Consider the following 15,708-nt stretch of genomic DNA (forward strand, 5'->3'; position numbering starts at 1 on the left):
ACATGTACTATTGTCCGATTCGAAACTGATTTTTTGTCACCCCTACTTACACCTATGGAAAGACCTCTTAGTGTGGTAGGGACATTGGCATGCATGCATATATACCACACGATGTGATATTCTTGACACTCCCCCGCACTAGTGGGTTGTGTTATGTCAGACTCAACAAGTGAACATGTAAAGGCTCTGAACCGAGACTATGCTCCGATAGGATATTGAAAATCCTAGCTCTACTCACATCAAAGATATTGTCTGTTTTAGGTTTACCAGTTCCCATAAATATATAGGGTTCACACGACTTCGTTTTTCCTAGACTGTCTCACATAATGGTAATTAGGCCTAGGAAAAGGTCTTATAGTATGTTAAGGACATGGGCATGCATATATACCACACGGTTTGGGTATTCTTGATAACATGTAAGTACATAGTAGAAGGATCTTCTTCTAGAAAATTAAAGAAAGAAAATACCAACATGTTTCGTTCTTGCGATTGAATTTTTTACTTGTGTTTGAAAAAGAATTGTCTAAAATATTTGTCCTAAATGTGTACAATATACGTTAAGTCATTGCATGTGCTATGTGGAAATGGGCGCGATCATCATAAGGATGTACACATTGTCGATTGTTCTACCTAATGTGAAAATTAAAATTGGAACTTTAAGTGTAATATTAAGAATGACTAGGAAATATAAAAAAAATTATTTAATAATCTTGACAAACTCTCATATGATAATGTAATGTACTAGAACAATAGAATGGTGCCAATTCATGAGCGGTCGGTAACAATACATAAATGGTTGAGAATGGAGATAATGGTGGCGGACTTGAGTTTATGGAGGTCTTGGGCAAACTCTAAAAAAGCGACCCTAGAGATTTGTAGTATTTTTGGGTAATAGTAACATTTATAGACTACACTAATATTAATATTTTTCCAAAAATTTGGGGCCCTAGGCGGCGCCTCATGTCGCCCCATCATAGGGCTGCCACTGGCAGATAGATAGTTTACAATTCAAATATAAAAAAAAAAAAAAAAAAAACACAAATCAATTATGAATTGATATCGTTCAATTGGTTATGGTGCGCCACATCAGCATATGACATTGTGTACCAAGAGTCCAGGACCATTGATTGAATAATTTCTGATATTTCCTAATCATTCTTAATTTTATCAAAAATGTTAAGGATCCTAATGTTTTTTACCTCAACTATCGCAAATGATGATATAAATGTACATGATTCATGTGAAATCGTGTGTGTTCATCTTAACATTTGATACAACTGAGAAAAAAAATACTGAGATCCGTAAAATTTATGTAATTTTACACCTAAAATTCCAATTTTAGTTCACTCTCAACTTCCCCGAAAGCATATCTACCAACCCCCATAACTACTCCATCTATATTTCTTGGAGATGAACTTGGACCCCACAAAATCGATCCATAAATCCTATGACCACCTCTATTACACTAATCAAGTGGGACCCTCGTGTACAATTTGCACAGAAGTTTCAGCAGGAGACTTGCACCCTAGATTGATTGTAGCACACGTAAGCAGCAACATTGGCAAAATAAATGTACTTGCCCGTACGTAGCCCCCGTCAACACTAATAAAATAAAGCCACGTGTAACGCGTAGTTTATTTTTGTGACGTGGATAATTGCTATTGGATTTGTTGGAAGTCAAACAGAGTCCCCCATGCTGACTCACCGTGCTGCTTCCTGGTTTCACATCTTCTAGAAGTTGAAGGTTCTGGGAAGCAAACTCCAACTCGGTTTCGCGACTTAGTCATCGGTATTGGCTCATGCACGCCGTCATGCTGACGTGGTTCTTATTTGTCGGCTCTCTTTCACACCAATGCTAGTTGAATAAACAATTTTAAAGTGATTATTAAAACATATGATGGTATCAAAATATTGTATTCAATGTTACTTTATTATGTGCGTGTGGTTTCCAGGCAAGTAACATGCGTGCTATTTGAAATTGTTTGACAAATCAAGCCTCACGTAAGACATCACGTTTTACCTTCGTTTTCGAATTTGAGAGCTCTACAATTCTCCATAGTCTGAAAGTCATATTCAATGATTTAGTAAGTGCTCCACATCACAAAAAAAAAAGAAGGTTCAAATAGTTAAGTTAATTGTTTGAATCTCTTACCGCATGTGCATGGGACGTCGTAGGTTCTAACAGTATTCACTCAAGCGTGATTTGTTGTTATTTCGGCACTGGACTTCCGTCTAGGACAACAGGCTCATATGATTTGTAGGTATTGCATGTGATCCATGAGTTTACCATGGGGTGGGGTGGAGTCCGTTGGACAGTGCTTTCGGAGGGTTCCTTCATCAATAAAAAAAGAATAAAAAGTGTGCTAAATGCCCAAAATTTAATCGACCTATATGATTTACGGGTATTGCATGTGATCCGTGAGTTTATCATTTATCATTGGAATGGAGTCTGATGGGGATTCCAGATTCCCTCGTCACCAAAAAAAAATGTGCCTCATCGCAAGATTTGTCATTCAACATCTAAAAGTCATATATACTTTTAAGAAGTCAAACATGGACCAACCTTATAAACTATAAATATCACACTACCGAACCTGAAAGTTTCCATTACTTCTCTCTCTCTTTTTCAAACAAAGACACATCCTTTCAAACTATTTACACAACTACCTCGAAAAAATCATATGAAGAGGACCCGAGCAGAAGCACCGGAGCTTGATGGCACAGCCATGGCGCGTTGGTTGGTTTTGCTATCACAAGGAAGAGGGACAGTACCAGTTCTTGATCATCATGCCATGATGAACAGCTCCCCTGGTCGTGTCTTCAGCTGCAAGACATGTAACAGGCAGTTCTCTTCATTTCAAGCGCTCGGAGGCCACCGTGCGAGCCACAAGAAGCCGAGGTTGATGGGAGGAGATAATTCAGACGGTCAGTCGTCGTCGCCTCCGGTGAAGCCCAAAACACACGAGTGCTCCATATGTGGTCTTGAGTTTGCCATAGGACAAGCCCTAGGAGGTCACATGAGGAGACACAAGGCAATTTTGAATGACAAGTATGGTCGTCATGGTTCGAGTTTTACGGGCGTGGATCAGAAGGAGGTAGTAAAGAGATCGGAGAAAGTTTTAAGGTTGGATTTGAACTTGACTCCTTTGGAGAATGATTTGCTGTTGTTTAGGGTTGGCAAGGCTGCTCCCATGGTTGATTTTTTCTTGTAGGCTTGCACATGTACAATATTTTGTTCATATATTTGACTATACCTAGGAATTGCTTCTTAGTTCTTTCTTCAATTTTGTTTATTTTTTTTTGGGGGAGATTGGTTTGTATTTATATTTGTTGATTTATTGATGTCAATAACCTCGGTTATAATTTCTCTTTTTTCTTTTTCTTTCTAAGGAAAAATATGGATATTTTTCGCATCAGCATGAGCCAAGGATGATGTCACATTGATAAAACTATGAAAATGAGTTTACAGTAACAAAAAAATGTGGTGTAGATAAAATTTAGCTCAGCCAAATCATTGGATGCGAACTATGGAGAATTGCAGAGTCTCGGGATCCTTTTAAGTAATAGTATAGATGTGAAAACAACTTCAATAAACTCATGACTTTTGTGCGTCATCTCATAAGTTTGATTACCCGAAATGTGTAAATTGGAATAATTTTAAATTTTGGATTCCTAAGTTAGAATGTTTGCACATTCGGTGACTTGAATAGGAAAATGACTATTATTTCCGTGACCAAAAATTGTATTAACCCGTTAAACATTGTCTGTCACTTTCTAGATTTGTTATGGGAAAAGGATCAAATGGCTCTGTTATATTTAATCTTCTTTCCTATTGTGTGATTTAAATGGAATTGTGTTTAAGTACTACATGTTAAGGATTTCTTATCAGCTTCTAAAATTAGCTTTAATCCTCTTTCCAGTTTCCACTTATTTCGCTTCTCTCGTTACATCAATGGTGAAAGTTTTCTTGATGATTGCTTGGGGGATCATTGGCTGTGCCTCTCTGTCTCTCAACCCCATAAACTCTTCTCCCTCCTCCCCTCTTTCTCCAATCTTTTGCCTTCCAATTCTATTCTTAGAATTCTTTTGTAAATCTGCCAGCTCCATCACCATTCCTCTCTCAAAGCTTCACCAAAATGACATAGCCTCTCAATCCCAAGAAGAAAACAAAGATTCAGAGAGTCACACAATCTCTCCGAACAGCGGCAATGTCCGGCTCAGCAATGCCAATGGCCGCTGTTCGACTCATCCTTCTCCAACTACTCCTCATTATCTTCTTCTCCACTCAATCTAATTCCCAATCCGACATCCAAGCCCTCCTCAAACTCAAGAAATCTTTCTCACCCGGAGCGTTAAAATCTTGGGATCCAAGCTCGTCTCCTTGCGCTAAACAATGGGTCGGTGTCGTTTGTTTCGATGGAATCGTCACCGGCCTCCATCTTTCCGACGTGGGTCTCTCTGGAACGATCGACATTGAAGCATTGCAAGAAATTCGTGGCCTTAGAACCATCAGTTTTGTGAAGAATACGTTTTCAGGTCCAATCCCAGAATTCAATAAACTCGGTAAATTGAAGTCTCTGTTATTATCTTCCAATCAATTCTCAAGCGAAATCCCCCGTAATTACTTTGCTAATATGGCTTCCCTGAAGAAAGTTTGGCTCGATAAAAACAAATTCACAGGGAAAATACCCGACTCACTGATGCAGCTTCCACACCTTATGGAGTTGCACATTGAAGGCAATGAATTCTCTGGTCCAATTCCTCCATTGAAATACCCAAAATTGATTAGATCCATCGACCTGTCACACAACAACCTTGAAGGAGAAATCCCAGAAAGCTTTTCTAGTATTAATGCTTCCTCATTTGTTGGAAACAAAGGGCTCTGTGGGAAACCACTGGAAACAGATTGCTCAGCAATGCCAGAAAAGCCATTAGCTACAGGAGTCTCAGAATCGCAAAGCAATGTCAGTAATTCGAAGTTGCTTATTTTGGCCGCTATAGCTGCTATAGTGGTGGTATTCCTGGTAGTCTCATTCCTCAACGCGAGGCGCAGGGATGATGATTTCAGCATCCTGGAGAAAGATAACCACAACGATGTGGTAGAAGTACATGTGCCTGAGTCCACCATTCGACGGCCTAGGGAGTCTAGCCGGAAGGGAGACTCCCGTAAAGGAGACTCGAACCGGAGAGGGTCAGCGCACGGCAAGGGAGGGATGGGTGACTTATTGATGGTGAATGATGAAAGGGGTACATTTGGGTTGCCTGATTTGATGAAGGCGGCAGCAGAGGTTCTTGGCAATGGCGGACTGGGTTCTGCTTACAAAGCGGTGATGGCTAATGGGTTGTCAGTGGTGGTCAAGAGGATGAGGGAGATGAATAGGTTGAGTAGAGAGGCCTTTGACACCGAAATGAGGCGGCTCGGGAGTTTGAGACATCCGAATGTTTTGACACCATTGGCATACCATTACAAGAAAGAAGAGAAGCTAGTAGTATCAGAGTACATGCCTAAAAGCAGCTTGTTGTACGTCTTGCATGGTATGAGATTGTCATCGTCTTCATATATAGTTATGATAGAGATTCCAGTCGCTGGTATCCCAGAAATAGTTATGTTAAGGATCCGAGCCGTTGAGTTTTACACACATGATTTTATATAGATCATGTGAGAGTTGTGGAGCCAACTCAACAACTGAGATATCTGGGATACGAAATTGCTGGAATCTTTATTATTTTCGCTTCTTACATGACAAATCATGTAAGCTTCACCATTGAAACAATGGTTACTATTAGCAAGCATAACCTGCATATACCTTGAAACTTCAATTTTGAATAGGCATTTGATGATAGTATTATATTTGGTTTAGTTTTTCCAAATTGATGATCACATAACAAACTTTTGTGACTAGAAAAACATAACATATTCTTTCAGGTGATCGCGGAATTTGCCATGCTGAGCTGAATTGGCCTACTCGTTTGAAGATTGTCAAGGGAATTGCGCGAGGAATGGGGTTCCTGCATTCTGAATTTGCTTCCTATGACCTACCTCATGGTAATCTCAAGTCCAGCAACGTCCTCCTCGGTGATGATTTCGAGCCACAACTCAATGACTATGCCTTTGATCCACTAACTAATCCAAACCATGCTGTGCAAGCTATGTTTGCTTATAAATCCCCTGAATATGTACAATATCAGCAGGTTTCTCGTAAGTCTGATATTTATTGTTTCGGAATCATCATTCTTGAACTTCTTACTGGGAAATTCCCTTCTCAATATCTTAGTAATAGCAAGGGGGGAACAGACGTGGTGCAATGGGTGCTATCAGCTATTCATGCACAAAACGAGATAGAATTGATCGATCCAGAGATAGCTAACAATACAAATTCGCTTGGCCAGATGGTGAATCTACTACAAATAGGTGCTGCTTGCATAGAAAGCAATCCTACGCAGCGGCTAGATATGAGGGAAGCGATTAGAAGGATAGAAGAGATACAAGTTTGAGGCATGGCCATGTATATGCTGTAGATTAATACAATTGACTTGCTAGGAGAGATGTACAAGGGTAGAAGAAGTTGTCATCCATGCTTCAGTGTTCAATATCAACCTCTCAGCTGGCTTTCGAAATTATAGCATGGCAGGGGGAGCTTCCGGGATCAATTATGGTGATGGAAAATGGTACTTTTTTGACACTTCTAGTTCTAACTACCCAGATGAACACTTGTGCATAGAATTTCAGTAAGGAGCCAGTACTGCTGTATTTTTTAAACTAGGAACAAAAGGAGACATAGCTGAGAAAGAGCCAAGGCCATGGGCCAAGTCATTGCATTTTGAAAGAGAGTAGAATGCCAACTAAAATACAATGCTGAAAGTTCTATGCTAAATGAGTTGGTGTATCTGCTCTCTTCTTCAAAATGGAATGCCTGGATTCGCTTGCCGTTCGAAGCTATAGGAACATAGATTTTGGATGCTGAAGCCTTCTGGTTTGGGAGGTCAGGACCAGAGGAATGTAGTTTCAGACCATTTTTTTTTGTTGAGTCAGATGCTAAGAAAGAAAATGAGTCTGAGGGCCCAGGACAATGGTTCCTTCTTCATTTGGACTTTTCTTCCTAGTTAGTCTCTAGAGGTAACATTTCTTTTTTTTCCTTTTGTTTCATGTAATTACAGTTGACATTTTATGTTGGCATTTGCCCATTCTTATTTAGAATATTTTTAGTCTGACTATTGCAATGTGTGTATGTATATATTATAGAGCAGTATAGCTTTTGAATTTCTTACAAGTTACACCATAAAAAGCAGCTAACAATTTAGAATCCAAGTTTATAGCCCACGCACTGGCACTGCCCCATCCCATTGCGACTGCTAAAATCGCGCCTTTGATGGAACCCATGAAGCAAATCAAAGCTGTTAGCAAAAGCTCAGCAGGGTACGATTTTAGTGCAATTGCCTGCAAAAACCAAATTAATGATTAGTATTATGCAGATGATACCATAATTGCCTATATCAGATATCTGAAGATCACACCAGCAGAAGCATCCAACTGTGATCATGAGAGCACCCTTAATGGGGGTCTTGTTTAGTTGCTGAAGTTGTAGATTCTTGACAACTATTATGTCCTTTTGCCATGGCAGATTGAGCATTGGACCTTTAATTAGAGTGATTAACATGGCTCCCTCAACTGTCACTATTGTCCCTGATATCTTTGCCTGACTATGTAGGTTCCTCATATTAACCTTCTCAAGCCTACAAAGCCATAAACTACCATAAGATATTCCATAGTCATTCATAGTATAATTGAGTAAATTAGCCAAAAACTGGGATGCTCTCTTACAATGGGCATGTTTGGTATAGTTTAAAATACATTGGTGTCATCCAATAGACGTCCACAGTTTTTTTAAGAATACATCGATTAATCACTATTATCTCATGGATGCCTATAGTTTTTCTCTTGTTTTCTAAACGTTGAGGGCTCAAAACACATCAACATAGATTGTGACATAACCATCTCTCATTCAAATCTACAAATACAAACAAGTAGTCAACCATGATAGGAAAAGAGTGCATAAAGATTTGAGACTAAAGAAGACAATGATGATGAAGACGAGAGATTGAAACCATACGATCCAACCATACATTATACATATATTAGATTAGTAACGTCTAATTTGGTTTTAATGTGCCAAAAACTATAATAAATCGAGAATGATAAAGATCCCAACAGTTGATACCTCGGTTATCCCAACTGCTGAGTTGGATGCACACGATTCAAGTGAATTTGTGGGCTCCACATATCTCACATGATGCACAATTTCTGGGATAAGTGGGACACCAACTGCTGGATCTCTATCATCATTCATCATAAATTGTCCCCCTCATAATATTTACATTTTGCATTTTTATTTTGATTTCTTGTGGCTTGAGTTTTGGGCTAGTTGTCTTGTGCTAGGACGGTTGCTAAATTAGTTTGGACTTTGGCAAAAAAATGTGTTGATTTTTTCGGAAGGCCCATTTAGTTCTCCCTACGCCAAATTGACCCAAGCCCATTGACGATATGAGTAGGGGCCCATGGTGCTTGAATAGCCCATCAGTTCATCATACACGAATGACCGTTGGGTGAAGCGAGTCTCCACTCGAAAGAGAATGAGTGGCCCTGCGTTGCAATAAGCGAACCTCCACGGAGTATATACTTCCTAGATTTTCACGGGTTTTCGGGCTGTTAATCTCCCCTTCGTTACGATTTTTCTCGCGAAAATGGTAAGCGCTCTTACTACTACTCGGATTCGGTTTTTTGGTCGAAATTTAGAACTCGGTGTTAGTTCCGGTGTGTGCTTTAAGCGTTGTGGATTTTGTGTTCGATCCATGAAATTTGTTTTTGGATCATGGAGATTGACTAGTTATTCCGTTGTTTTGGTTGATCTGATTTGATATCGGAGGGTGATCAGAATTTGTTATTGTTTTGAATCGTTGTGCGTGGATTTGCTTGATAATTAATTGATTCGATTTTGAGTTGGTTGTTTTTTTCTTTGCCTTATTTGGAAGTAGATTGTTCAATGTAAGTTGGTATCCCTATGAAGTTACATAGTGGTTTTAGGGTTTCAATGAAGCTTTGTACGGTCATATCAAAGGAATTCTTCTTTGGTTGTACTACTAGTGGTGTAATTAGAATAATTAAAACTTTGGCGTGGCTTTTCTCCAAGGTTATCCATAGTTTCTGCTGGTATGATGTATTTTGAAGGTTAAATATTATTCTAGAAAGAATTCTGATTTAGATGGCAAAGTGGGGGAGCTAGCTCGTGAAACCCCTCCTGTTCATGGGATTGGTGATGGTGGGCAAGCAGTAAATCCTGAAAAGGGATTAATAAGAATGTCGGGTGTCAATCATGATGCAATATATGGGGGTATGGGAAATACTTTGTTCCAACTGAAGAGTTTTTGAAACAAAAATTTGATGATTATATTTGAGAAAACGGTGGTTAAGTTTGGGACTAAGGCCTTGATGATGATCGGCATTCTTAGTTGAAGCCTTTTCTTTCTGATTGTTACACGATATTTGTACTATTTTATTTTTCTTCTTAGGCCAATGAAGCATCGGGGATGGCTGTACATGATGATTGCAAGCTGAAGTTCTTAAGATTGAGGAGAAGCAAAAGCAAAAAGGACTTATCGCTTCATAGTTTTTAAGATTGAGGAGAAGCAAAAGCAAGTTGTGGTTGAAAAGCTTGGTGAGCCAACTGACAGCTATGAGGATTTCACATCAAGCCTTCCTGCTGATGAGTGTCGATATGCAGTCTATGACTTCGATTATGTTACAGAGGAGAATTGCCAAAAGAGCAGGATCATTTTGATTGCTTGGTATTGCTTATTGTTTCATAGGTTATCACTACCATGTAACATTCTTCCATATTATTTTATCTATCAGGTCGTTAACTTGGATATTTCTTACATATTTGAAGGTCACCTGATACATCTAAGGTGAGAAACAAGATGATCTATGCAAGCTCCAAGGACAGGTTTAAAAGAGAGTTGGACGGGATTCAGGTGGAGTTGCAGGCCACTGACCCTACCGAGATGGGTCTTGATGTTATTAGAAGCCGATCGAACTGAATGTAACGTACCTGTCATGCAATTGGGATATGTGAGATGTCTATAATAGCTTGTGGGACATAGAGGTCGAATTAATATATATTGGTGGCTTGTTATTGAAGTGCTATCATTACCTCGTCTAGACCGACTTCAGTTGTTCACTTTACATTGTGGTTTATTTTATGTGGATTGTTGGGTAAGTATCTCTTGCTTATCTAAGATGGATATTATCATGTTAAACGTTTTTATCTTTCGTATATTAAGGCAATTATTTTGCCTTTACACATTTGCCGGCGCTTTTTTTTGGCTGGTTATTTGAATTGGAATGAGATGGTCGCTTGGTTCTTTTCTTGTTTGTATTGTTATACAATTCCAGATGACAATTTTTTTTCATTGTGTTTCCTAATGCACTTTAGTAGTTACTGATGCAAACAGCTGCATTTCTTTGTTCGATCATGGATTGAAGCCGAAGGAAAATGCTGGCTGGAAAACTGATTCAGGAGGACTTTGAAGTCTTGGTGAACGAGTTGGCTGGTCCAGGTTTTTGAATCCCCATTTGGGTCTTGTTTAGACCAGACCTCAGGAATTATCTGCTGGTTTGTTCTGTTGGACTGTATTTTGATTATTTTTTAGGTAAAGGAATGCTCATTGCTGTTTCAAGTTGTCAAAACACAGAGGATAATCGAATTTGTTTAACTACTTAGATGATAGTTTAATGGTGAATTTCTTTGAATATTGTATGGACACCGCATAAATTAGAAAGATTCCGAGTTCCATTCTGAGTGGGATCACTACTCTTGTTCACCTTGATGGGTATACTCTTTCAAGTCTCATTTGGACTAGAGGTATGCACAGCCCACAGGCGCCCCGAAGCCTTTGTGGGCTGGACCGACCCATTTTCTCATAGATTGTTGGCACTTCGCAGGCTGAACCCTCTTTCATTTGTTTGTAGTGGTTATTCTCCTACTTAAATATTAAAAAAAAAATTTAAAATTGGGCTGAGTGGGGAATCCCAGCCCATGAAGAGGTGCAGGCCCGTTCTGGGCTGACGGGATGGAGGCTCGTTTGACCCTCCGCTAATTTGGACTTCAGCTGCGCTGAGGGTTGACAGTGCCACGTGTTATTCATTCATAAAGTCTTAAAGAGTACCCGCCTGAACTCCTAGGCGGAGCCGGAGCCTCTCACTTAGAACATGAGCAGTAAACATGTCCTTCAGCCTAGATTTTTCCATGCACTCTCTACATGCTCTGTTAATCCTTCTCCATTTGTTAATAAACCAGATTTGTTCTCCTACCCTCTTCGCCTTCTCTACAAATGCAGAGACCTCAAATCTCTTCTTCAAATCCATGGCCTCTTGGTCGTTTCAGGCCACAAACAAGACTATGCAATAACTACCCACCTCATGAATTCTCAATCCTCTACAAACCCGACAGTATTTTTGTACAATTCCATCATAAGAGCTTATACAAACGAAAAGAAGCACGAAGAAGCGCTCAAAATGTACCATGTGATGTTAAAAGAAGGTTTTCAACCTGACAAGTATACTTTTACTTTTGCTGTGAAAGCTTGCACGGGTGCTTTAGATTTGCAAGAGGGTGTTTTGATTCATGAAAATATTTCACGCAGGGGTTTGGAATGCGATGTGTTTATAGGGACTGGTCTTGTAGACATGTATGGTAAATTGGGTGATTTAGGGTCTTCAAGAAAGGTGTTTGATAAAATGCCTAAGAGGGATGTTGCAGCTTGGAATGTGATGATTGCAGGGTTGTCGCAAAATGCTGATCCTTTAGAGGCATTGGGGTATTTTAAGTGTATGCAACAGTGCGATATACTGCCTGACTCCATGAGCTTGATGAACTTGATACCAGCTGTTTCAAGATTAGCGGATGTTGATATATGTAGGTTCCTTCACTGTTTTGTGATCAAGAAAGGTTTTAATGAGGTTTTGTCAGACGGTTTGATTGACATGTATTCAAAATGTCAGGATGTAGATGCAGCTCGCCAGGTTTTTGATCGGCAGAGAAGAAACAAGGATGTTTCATGGGGAACAATGATGGCCGGGTATGCACATAATGGATATTTCATTGAAGTTTTGGAGCTGTTTGATTGCATGAAAAGAGAGAAGATAAAGATGAAAAAGGCTTCTTTAGTCAGTTCTCTTTTAGCTGCTTCTGAATTGAGAGACATATCAAAAGGGAAAAACATTCACGAATGTGCAATAGAACAAGGGATCACATTGGATGTTTCAGTTGTTACTCCTATCATAACCATGTTTGCAACATGTGGGGAGTTAGAGAAAGCTAAAGCATTACTTTGGGGTCTTCAAGAGAGGGATTTGGTAACTTGGTCAGCGATTATAGCTGCTTCTGTTCAATCAGGTTATCCTGGAGAGGCACTGTCTCTATTTCGGGATATGCAGAGTGAGCATTGTAAACCAAATGAGATAACCATAAGAAGCATTCTTCCCGCTTGTACAGAACTGTCATCCCTAAGATTAGGTAAGAGTGTACACTGCTATGCTGTTAAGGTCAATCTTGATTATGATACTTCAACCCTAACAGCCCTCGTGTCCATGTATGCTAAATGCGGATCCTTTACTGAGGCAGTAGTTCTATTCAATAGAATGCCATGTAAAGATGTTGTGGCATGGACTGTCTTGATAAATGGGTACGTCCAGATGGGTGATCCTTACAATGCAATTGACATATTTCGTAAATTAAGCTTATCAGAAGTACGACCCGATAGAGGAACTATGGTGGCTTTGCTTCCAGCATGTACCCTGTTACATGACCTAAATCTGGGCTCTTGTGTCCATGCTTTAATATTGAAGTGTGGATTTGATTTTGATTCTCATGTTAAAAATGCTCTCCTTGACATGTATGTCAAATGTGGAAGCATTTCCTCTGCTGAATTCATGTTCAACTTCACCGAATTTAAGAAAGATGAGATATCTTGGAACACAATGATTGCAGGATACTTGCTGAGTGGACTTGCCAAATACGCTATTTCAGCTTTTCACCAGATGAAATCAGAGAACGTGTGGCCTAATGCAGTTACAATGGTGAGTGTTCTGCCTGCAGTGGCATATTTGGCAGCCTTAGGAGAAGGCATGGTAGTTCATGCATGTATTTTTCGATTTGGATTTCAGGCCACTAGAGTTGTTGGGAATAGTCTTATCGATATGTATGCTAAATGCGGGAGGGTTGATTACTCAGAGAAATGTTTTGATGAGTTGAAAAATAAAGACACGGTTTCATGGAATGCAATGATTGCGGGGTATGCAATCCATGGGCAAGGTGATTCTGCTATTGCACTTTTCTCACTTATGCAAGAAAATCAAGTTGGAGTCAATCCTGTGTCCTTTCTTAGTGTGTTGTGCGCCTGTAAACATGCAGGCTTAATAGAAGAAGGGAAGGAAGTGTTTGATTCCATGTGCAGAAAGCACCATCTCATACCAGATTTGGAACACTACGCTTGCATGGTGGATTTGTTAGGCCGCTCTGGTTTATTCGATGAAATAATGGACTTAATCAAGGGAATGCCAATGGAGCCTGATGCTGGAGTTTGGGGAGCCTTACTAGGTGCATGTAGGATGCATTCTAATGTGCACTTAGCAGAAGTTGCTTTGAGTTATTTAGTTAAACATGAGCCTGGAAACCCTGCCCACTACGTGGTTTTATCCAGTATATATGCCCATTCCGGAAGATGGGATGATGCGTGGAAAACAAAGTTAAGATTGAATGATATGGGGCTCAAGAAAAGTCCCGGTTGTAGCTGGGTTGAGGTCAACAACAGGGTTCATGCATTTCGGGTGGGTGACCAGAGCCACCCACAATTTGAGAGTATGTGTACCTTGTGGAACACTTTGCTAGATAAGATGGAGAAGATAGGATATGTACCTGACAGGAGCTGTGTGTTGCATGATGTGGAGGAAGAGGATAAAGAAATTTTCCTTTACAATCACAGTGAAAGGTTAGCGATAACTTTCGCTCTTCTGAATACAGAAGCGGGGTCAACCATCCATATCGTCAAAAACCTCCGTGCTTGTGTTGACTGCCACACTGCTACCAAATTTATCACAAAAGTCACAAAACGTAAAATCACTGTAAGAGATGCTACTCGTTTCCATCATTTTAAAGATGGCATCTGCTCATGCAAGGACTACTGGTAACGGACCAGGTATGCAAAATTTCTTGTGGCATAACTTGGAAAACCACATCATTTAACTCAAAAGCGTTGGTTCTGTCCAGGAATCCTTAGCCAAGGGAGAAACAAGAATTCTGAAATTATGATGGACTTCATATTTGAAGCACCAGTAGCTTTCAGGATGATGATAAAAATACTATCAAGAGTTCAGGGTTTTGCTGAAACTGCCTGGCTTTCCAATGAGCATATAAGACAGTTTTGATAGAAATGAACTTGGAACCACCAAGCAGCCAACTGAAGGGTAATAGGTTTATACCACCTGCATAAGAGGTTTGATGGTTTTTGTTCTCCTCCATTAACTCTCACTTGGGTGTATTTTTCCAAATGTGGGGAAGCCTATTTGTTGGCCATGATAGAGTGCAGAAGGTTTTCTCCACTTCTGAGTTAAAAGCTCAAGCCGATTGCAAGGTAAATGAATCCCTCATTTTGAAACATTTACTATAATACTCCGAAATCCTAATAGTTTTCATAGGGTGTCGTATACGATATAAAATACTATTATTATAGTACATTATGACACTGCCAGTATTATGCTAAGCCAAATACTTGCTGTTAATGTTGTTTTTGTTTAATTTTCTCTGAAATGGACAATATTCAACGATTTTGCAAACTTCATATAGTGTTAATCTTCATGTAGTGTTAAGCTATGGAGTAACAATCGGTGCAAGCGGAGGACATCATTGAAGTAGATGGTTCTTCCATGGGAAAACCAGGTGCATCAGGAATTGGGGATGTTTTGAGAGATATTGCAGGTCACTTCAAGTGTCTTTTCTCATGCAGCACAGCTTCACAGGGGTAGGGGACTCAAATGAGGCTGAAGTGAGGGTCATAAGGAAGGCATTGGAGCTTACTACTGCTAATGACCAATATAGAAATTCACCCATCAGTGTTGAAACTGACTTGGATAATGATTTCACATGGGAATCCGCAGCCTCATCAGCACCTTGGAAGTATGACCAGCACGACGATGCAATTGAAAATGCCAAGCAACGATTCCACTACTCAACTTTCATCACATTCTGAGGGAGATGACGGGTAGCTGATGCCTTACCGAAGGTAAGAGTCGATAGATATTCAGATTAGGACAGTTATGTTTTTTTTTTTTTTTTACAAATTTACTTTCGTAGCCTAGCTGGTTATCTTATCACCAAAACTACTTCTCTCTCCGGACTTAGGGCACCCGAGGTTAAGAGTTTGATTATAAGCTTGCACAGCTATTTCCATTTCCATTTCCATTTCCATGTGGTCTTTCAAAGTTTTCTCCTATATGTTAACCCCTTAATGTATTTATTGCCTTGACAATGTTTCCTTCAAAGAAGAAAGGAAATATTTGAATAGGAGGAACTGATACCTCAAAATCATGGTTACATATGTACTGTTAAGTTGGCCAAGGCATTAGGAAAAGAGTAATTGTTGTCATTTTGGACC

The 15,708-nt window shown here is 39.7% G+C and overlaps 3 protein-coding genes and 1 pseudogene across 4 annotated transcripts; all 4 read left to right on the forward strand.

The window, feature by feature from the left end:
• Positions 1-2,612: 2,612 nt before the first annotated feature.
• LOC119981293 (zinc finger protein ZAT11-like) lies at positions 2,613-3,361 on the forward strand. The gene has a single exon (XM_038824353.1). The coding sequence runs from the start codon at positions 2,682-2,684 to the stop codon at positions 3,210-3,212; it is 531 nt and encodes a 176-aa protein (XP_038680281.1). The 5' UTR covers positions 2,613-2,681; the 3' UTR covers positions 3,213-3,361.
• Positions 3,362-4,229: 868 nt separating this feature from the next.
• On the forward strand, positions 4,230-6,799 carry LOC119980261 (pollen receptor-like kinase 3). The gene is made up of 2 exons (XM_038822889.1): positions 4,230-5,535; positions 5,927-6,799. The coding sequence occupies exons 1-2, from the start codon at positions 4,230-4,232 to the stop codon at positions 6,493-6,495; spliced, it is 1,875 nt and encodes a 624-aa protein (XP_038678817.1). The 3' UTR covers positions 6,496-6,799.
• A 1,956-nt stretch (positions 6,800-8,755) lies between these two features.
• Positions 8,756-10,293, forward strand: LOC119980456 (annotated as a pseudogene).
• Positions 10,294-11,159: 866 nt separating this feature from the next.
• LOC119980629 (pentatricopeptide repeat-containing protein At2g39620) lies at positions 11,160-15,706 on the forward strand. 2 transcript variants are annotated; one of them, XM_038823414.1, is made up of 3 exons: positions 11,160-14,253; positions 14,325-14,688; positions 14,918-15,706. In XM_038823414.1, the coding sequence occupies exon 1, from the start codon at positions 11,267-11,269 to the stop codon at positions 14,243-14,245; it is 2,979 nt and encodes a 992-aa protein (XP_038679342.1). In that variant the 5' UTR covers positions 11,160-11,266; the 3' UTR covers positions 14,246-14,253; positions 14,325-14,688; positions 14,918-15,706. The 2 variants fall into 2 exon arrangements, with proteins under 2 accessions (XP_038679342.1, XP_038679341.1); XM_038823413.1 differs by having other exon boundaries at positions 11,160-14,688.
• The last annotated feature ends 2 nt before the right edge of the window (positions 15,707-15,708 follow it).

Source organism: Tripterygium wilfordii, chromosome 16, assembly GCF_013401445.1.
Source record: "Tripterygium wilfordii isolate XIE 37 chromosome 16, ASM1340144v1, whole genome shotgun sequence".
NCBI classification, from domain to species: Eukaryota; Viridiplantae; Streptophyta; class Magnoliopsida; order Celastrales; family Celastraceae; genus Tripterygium; species Tripterygium wilfordii.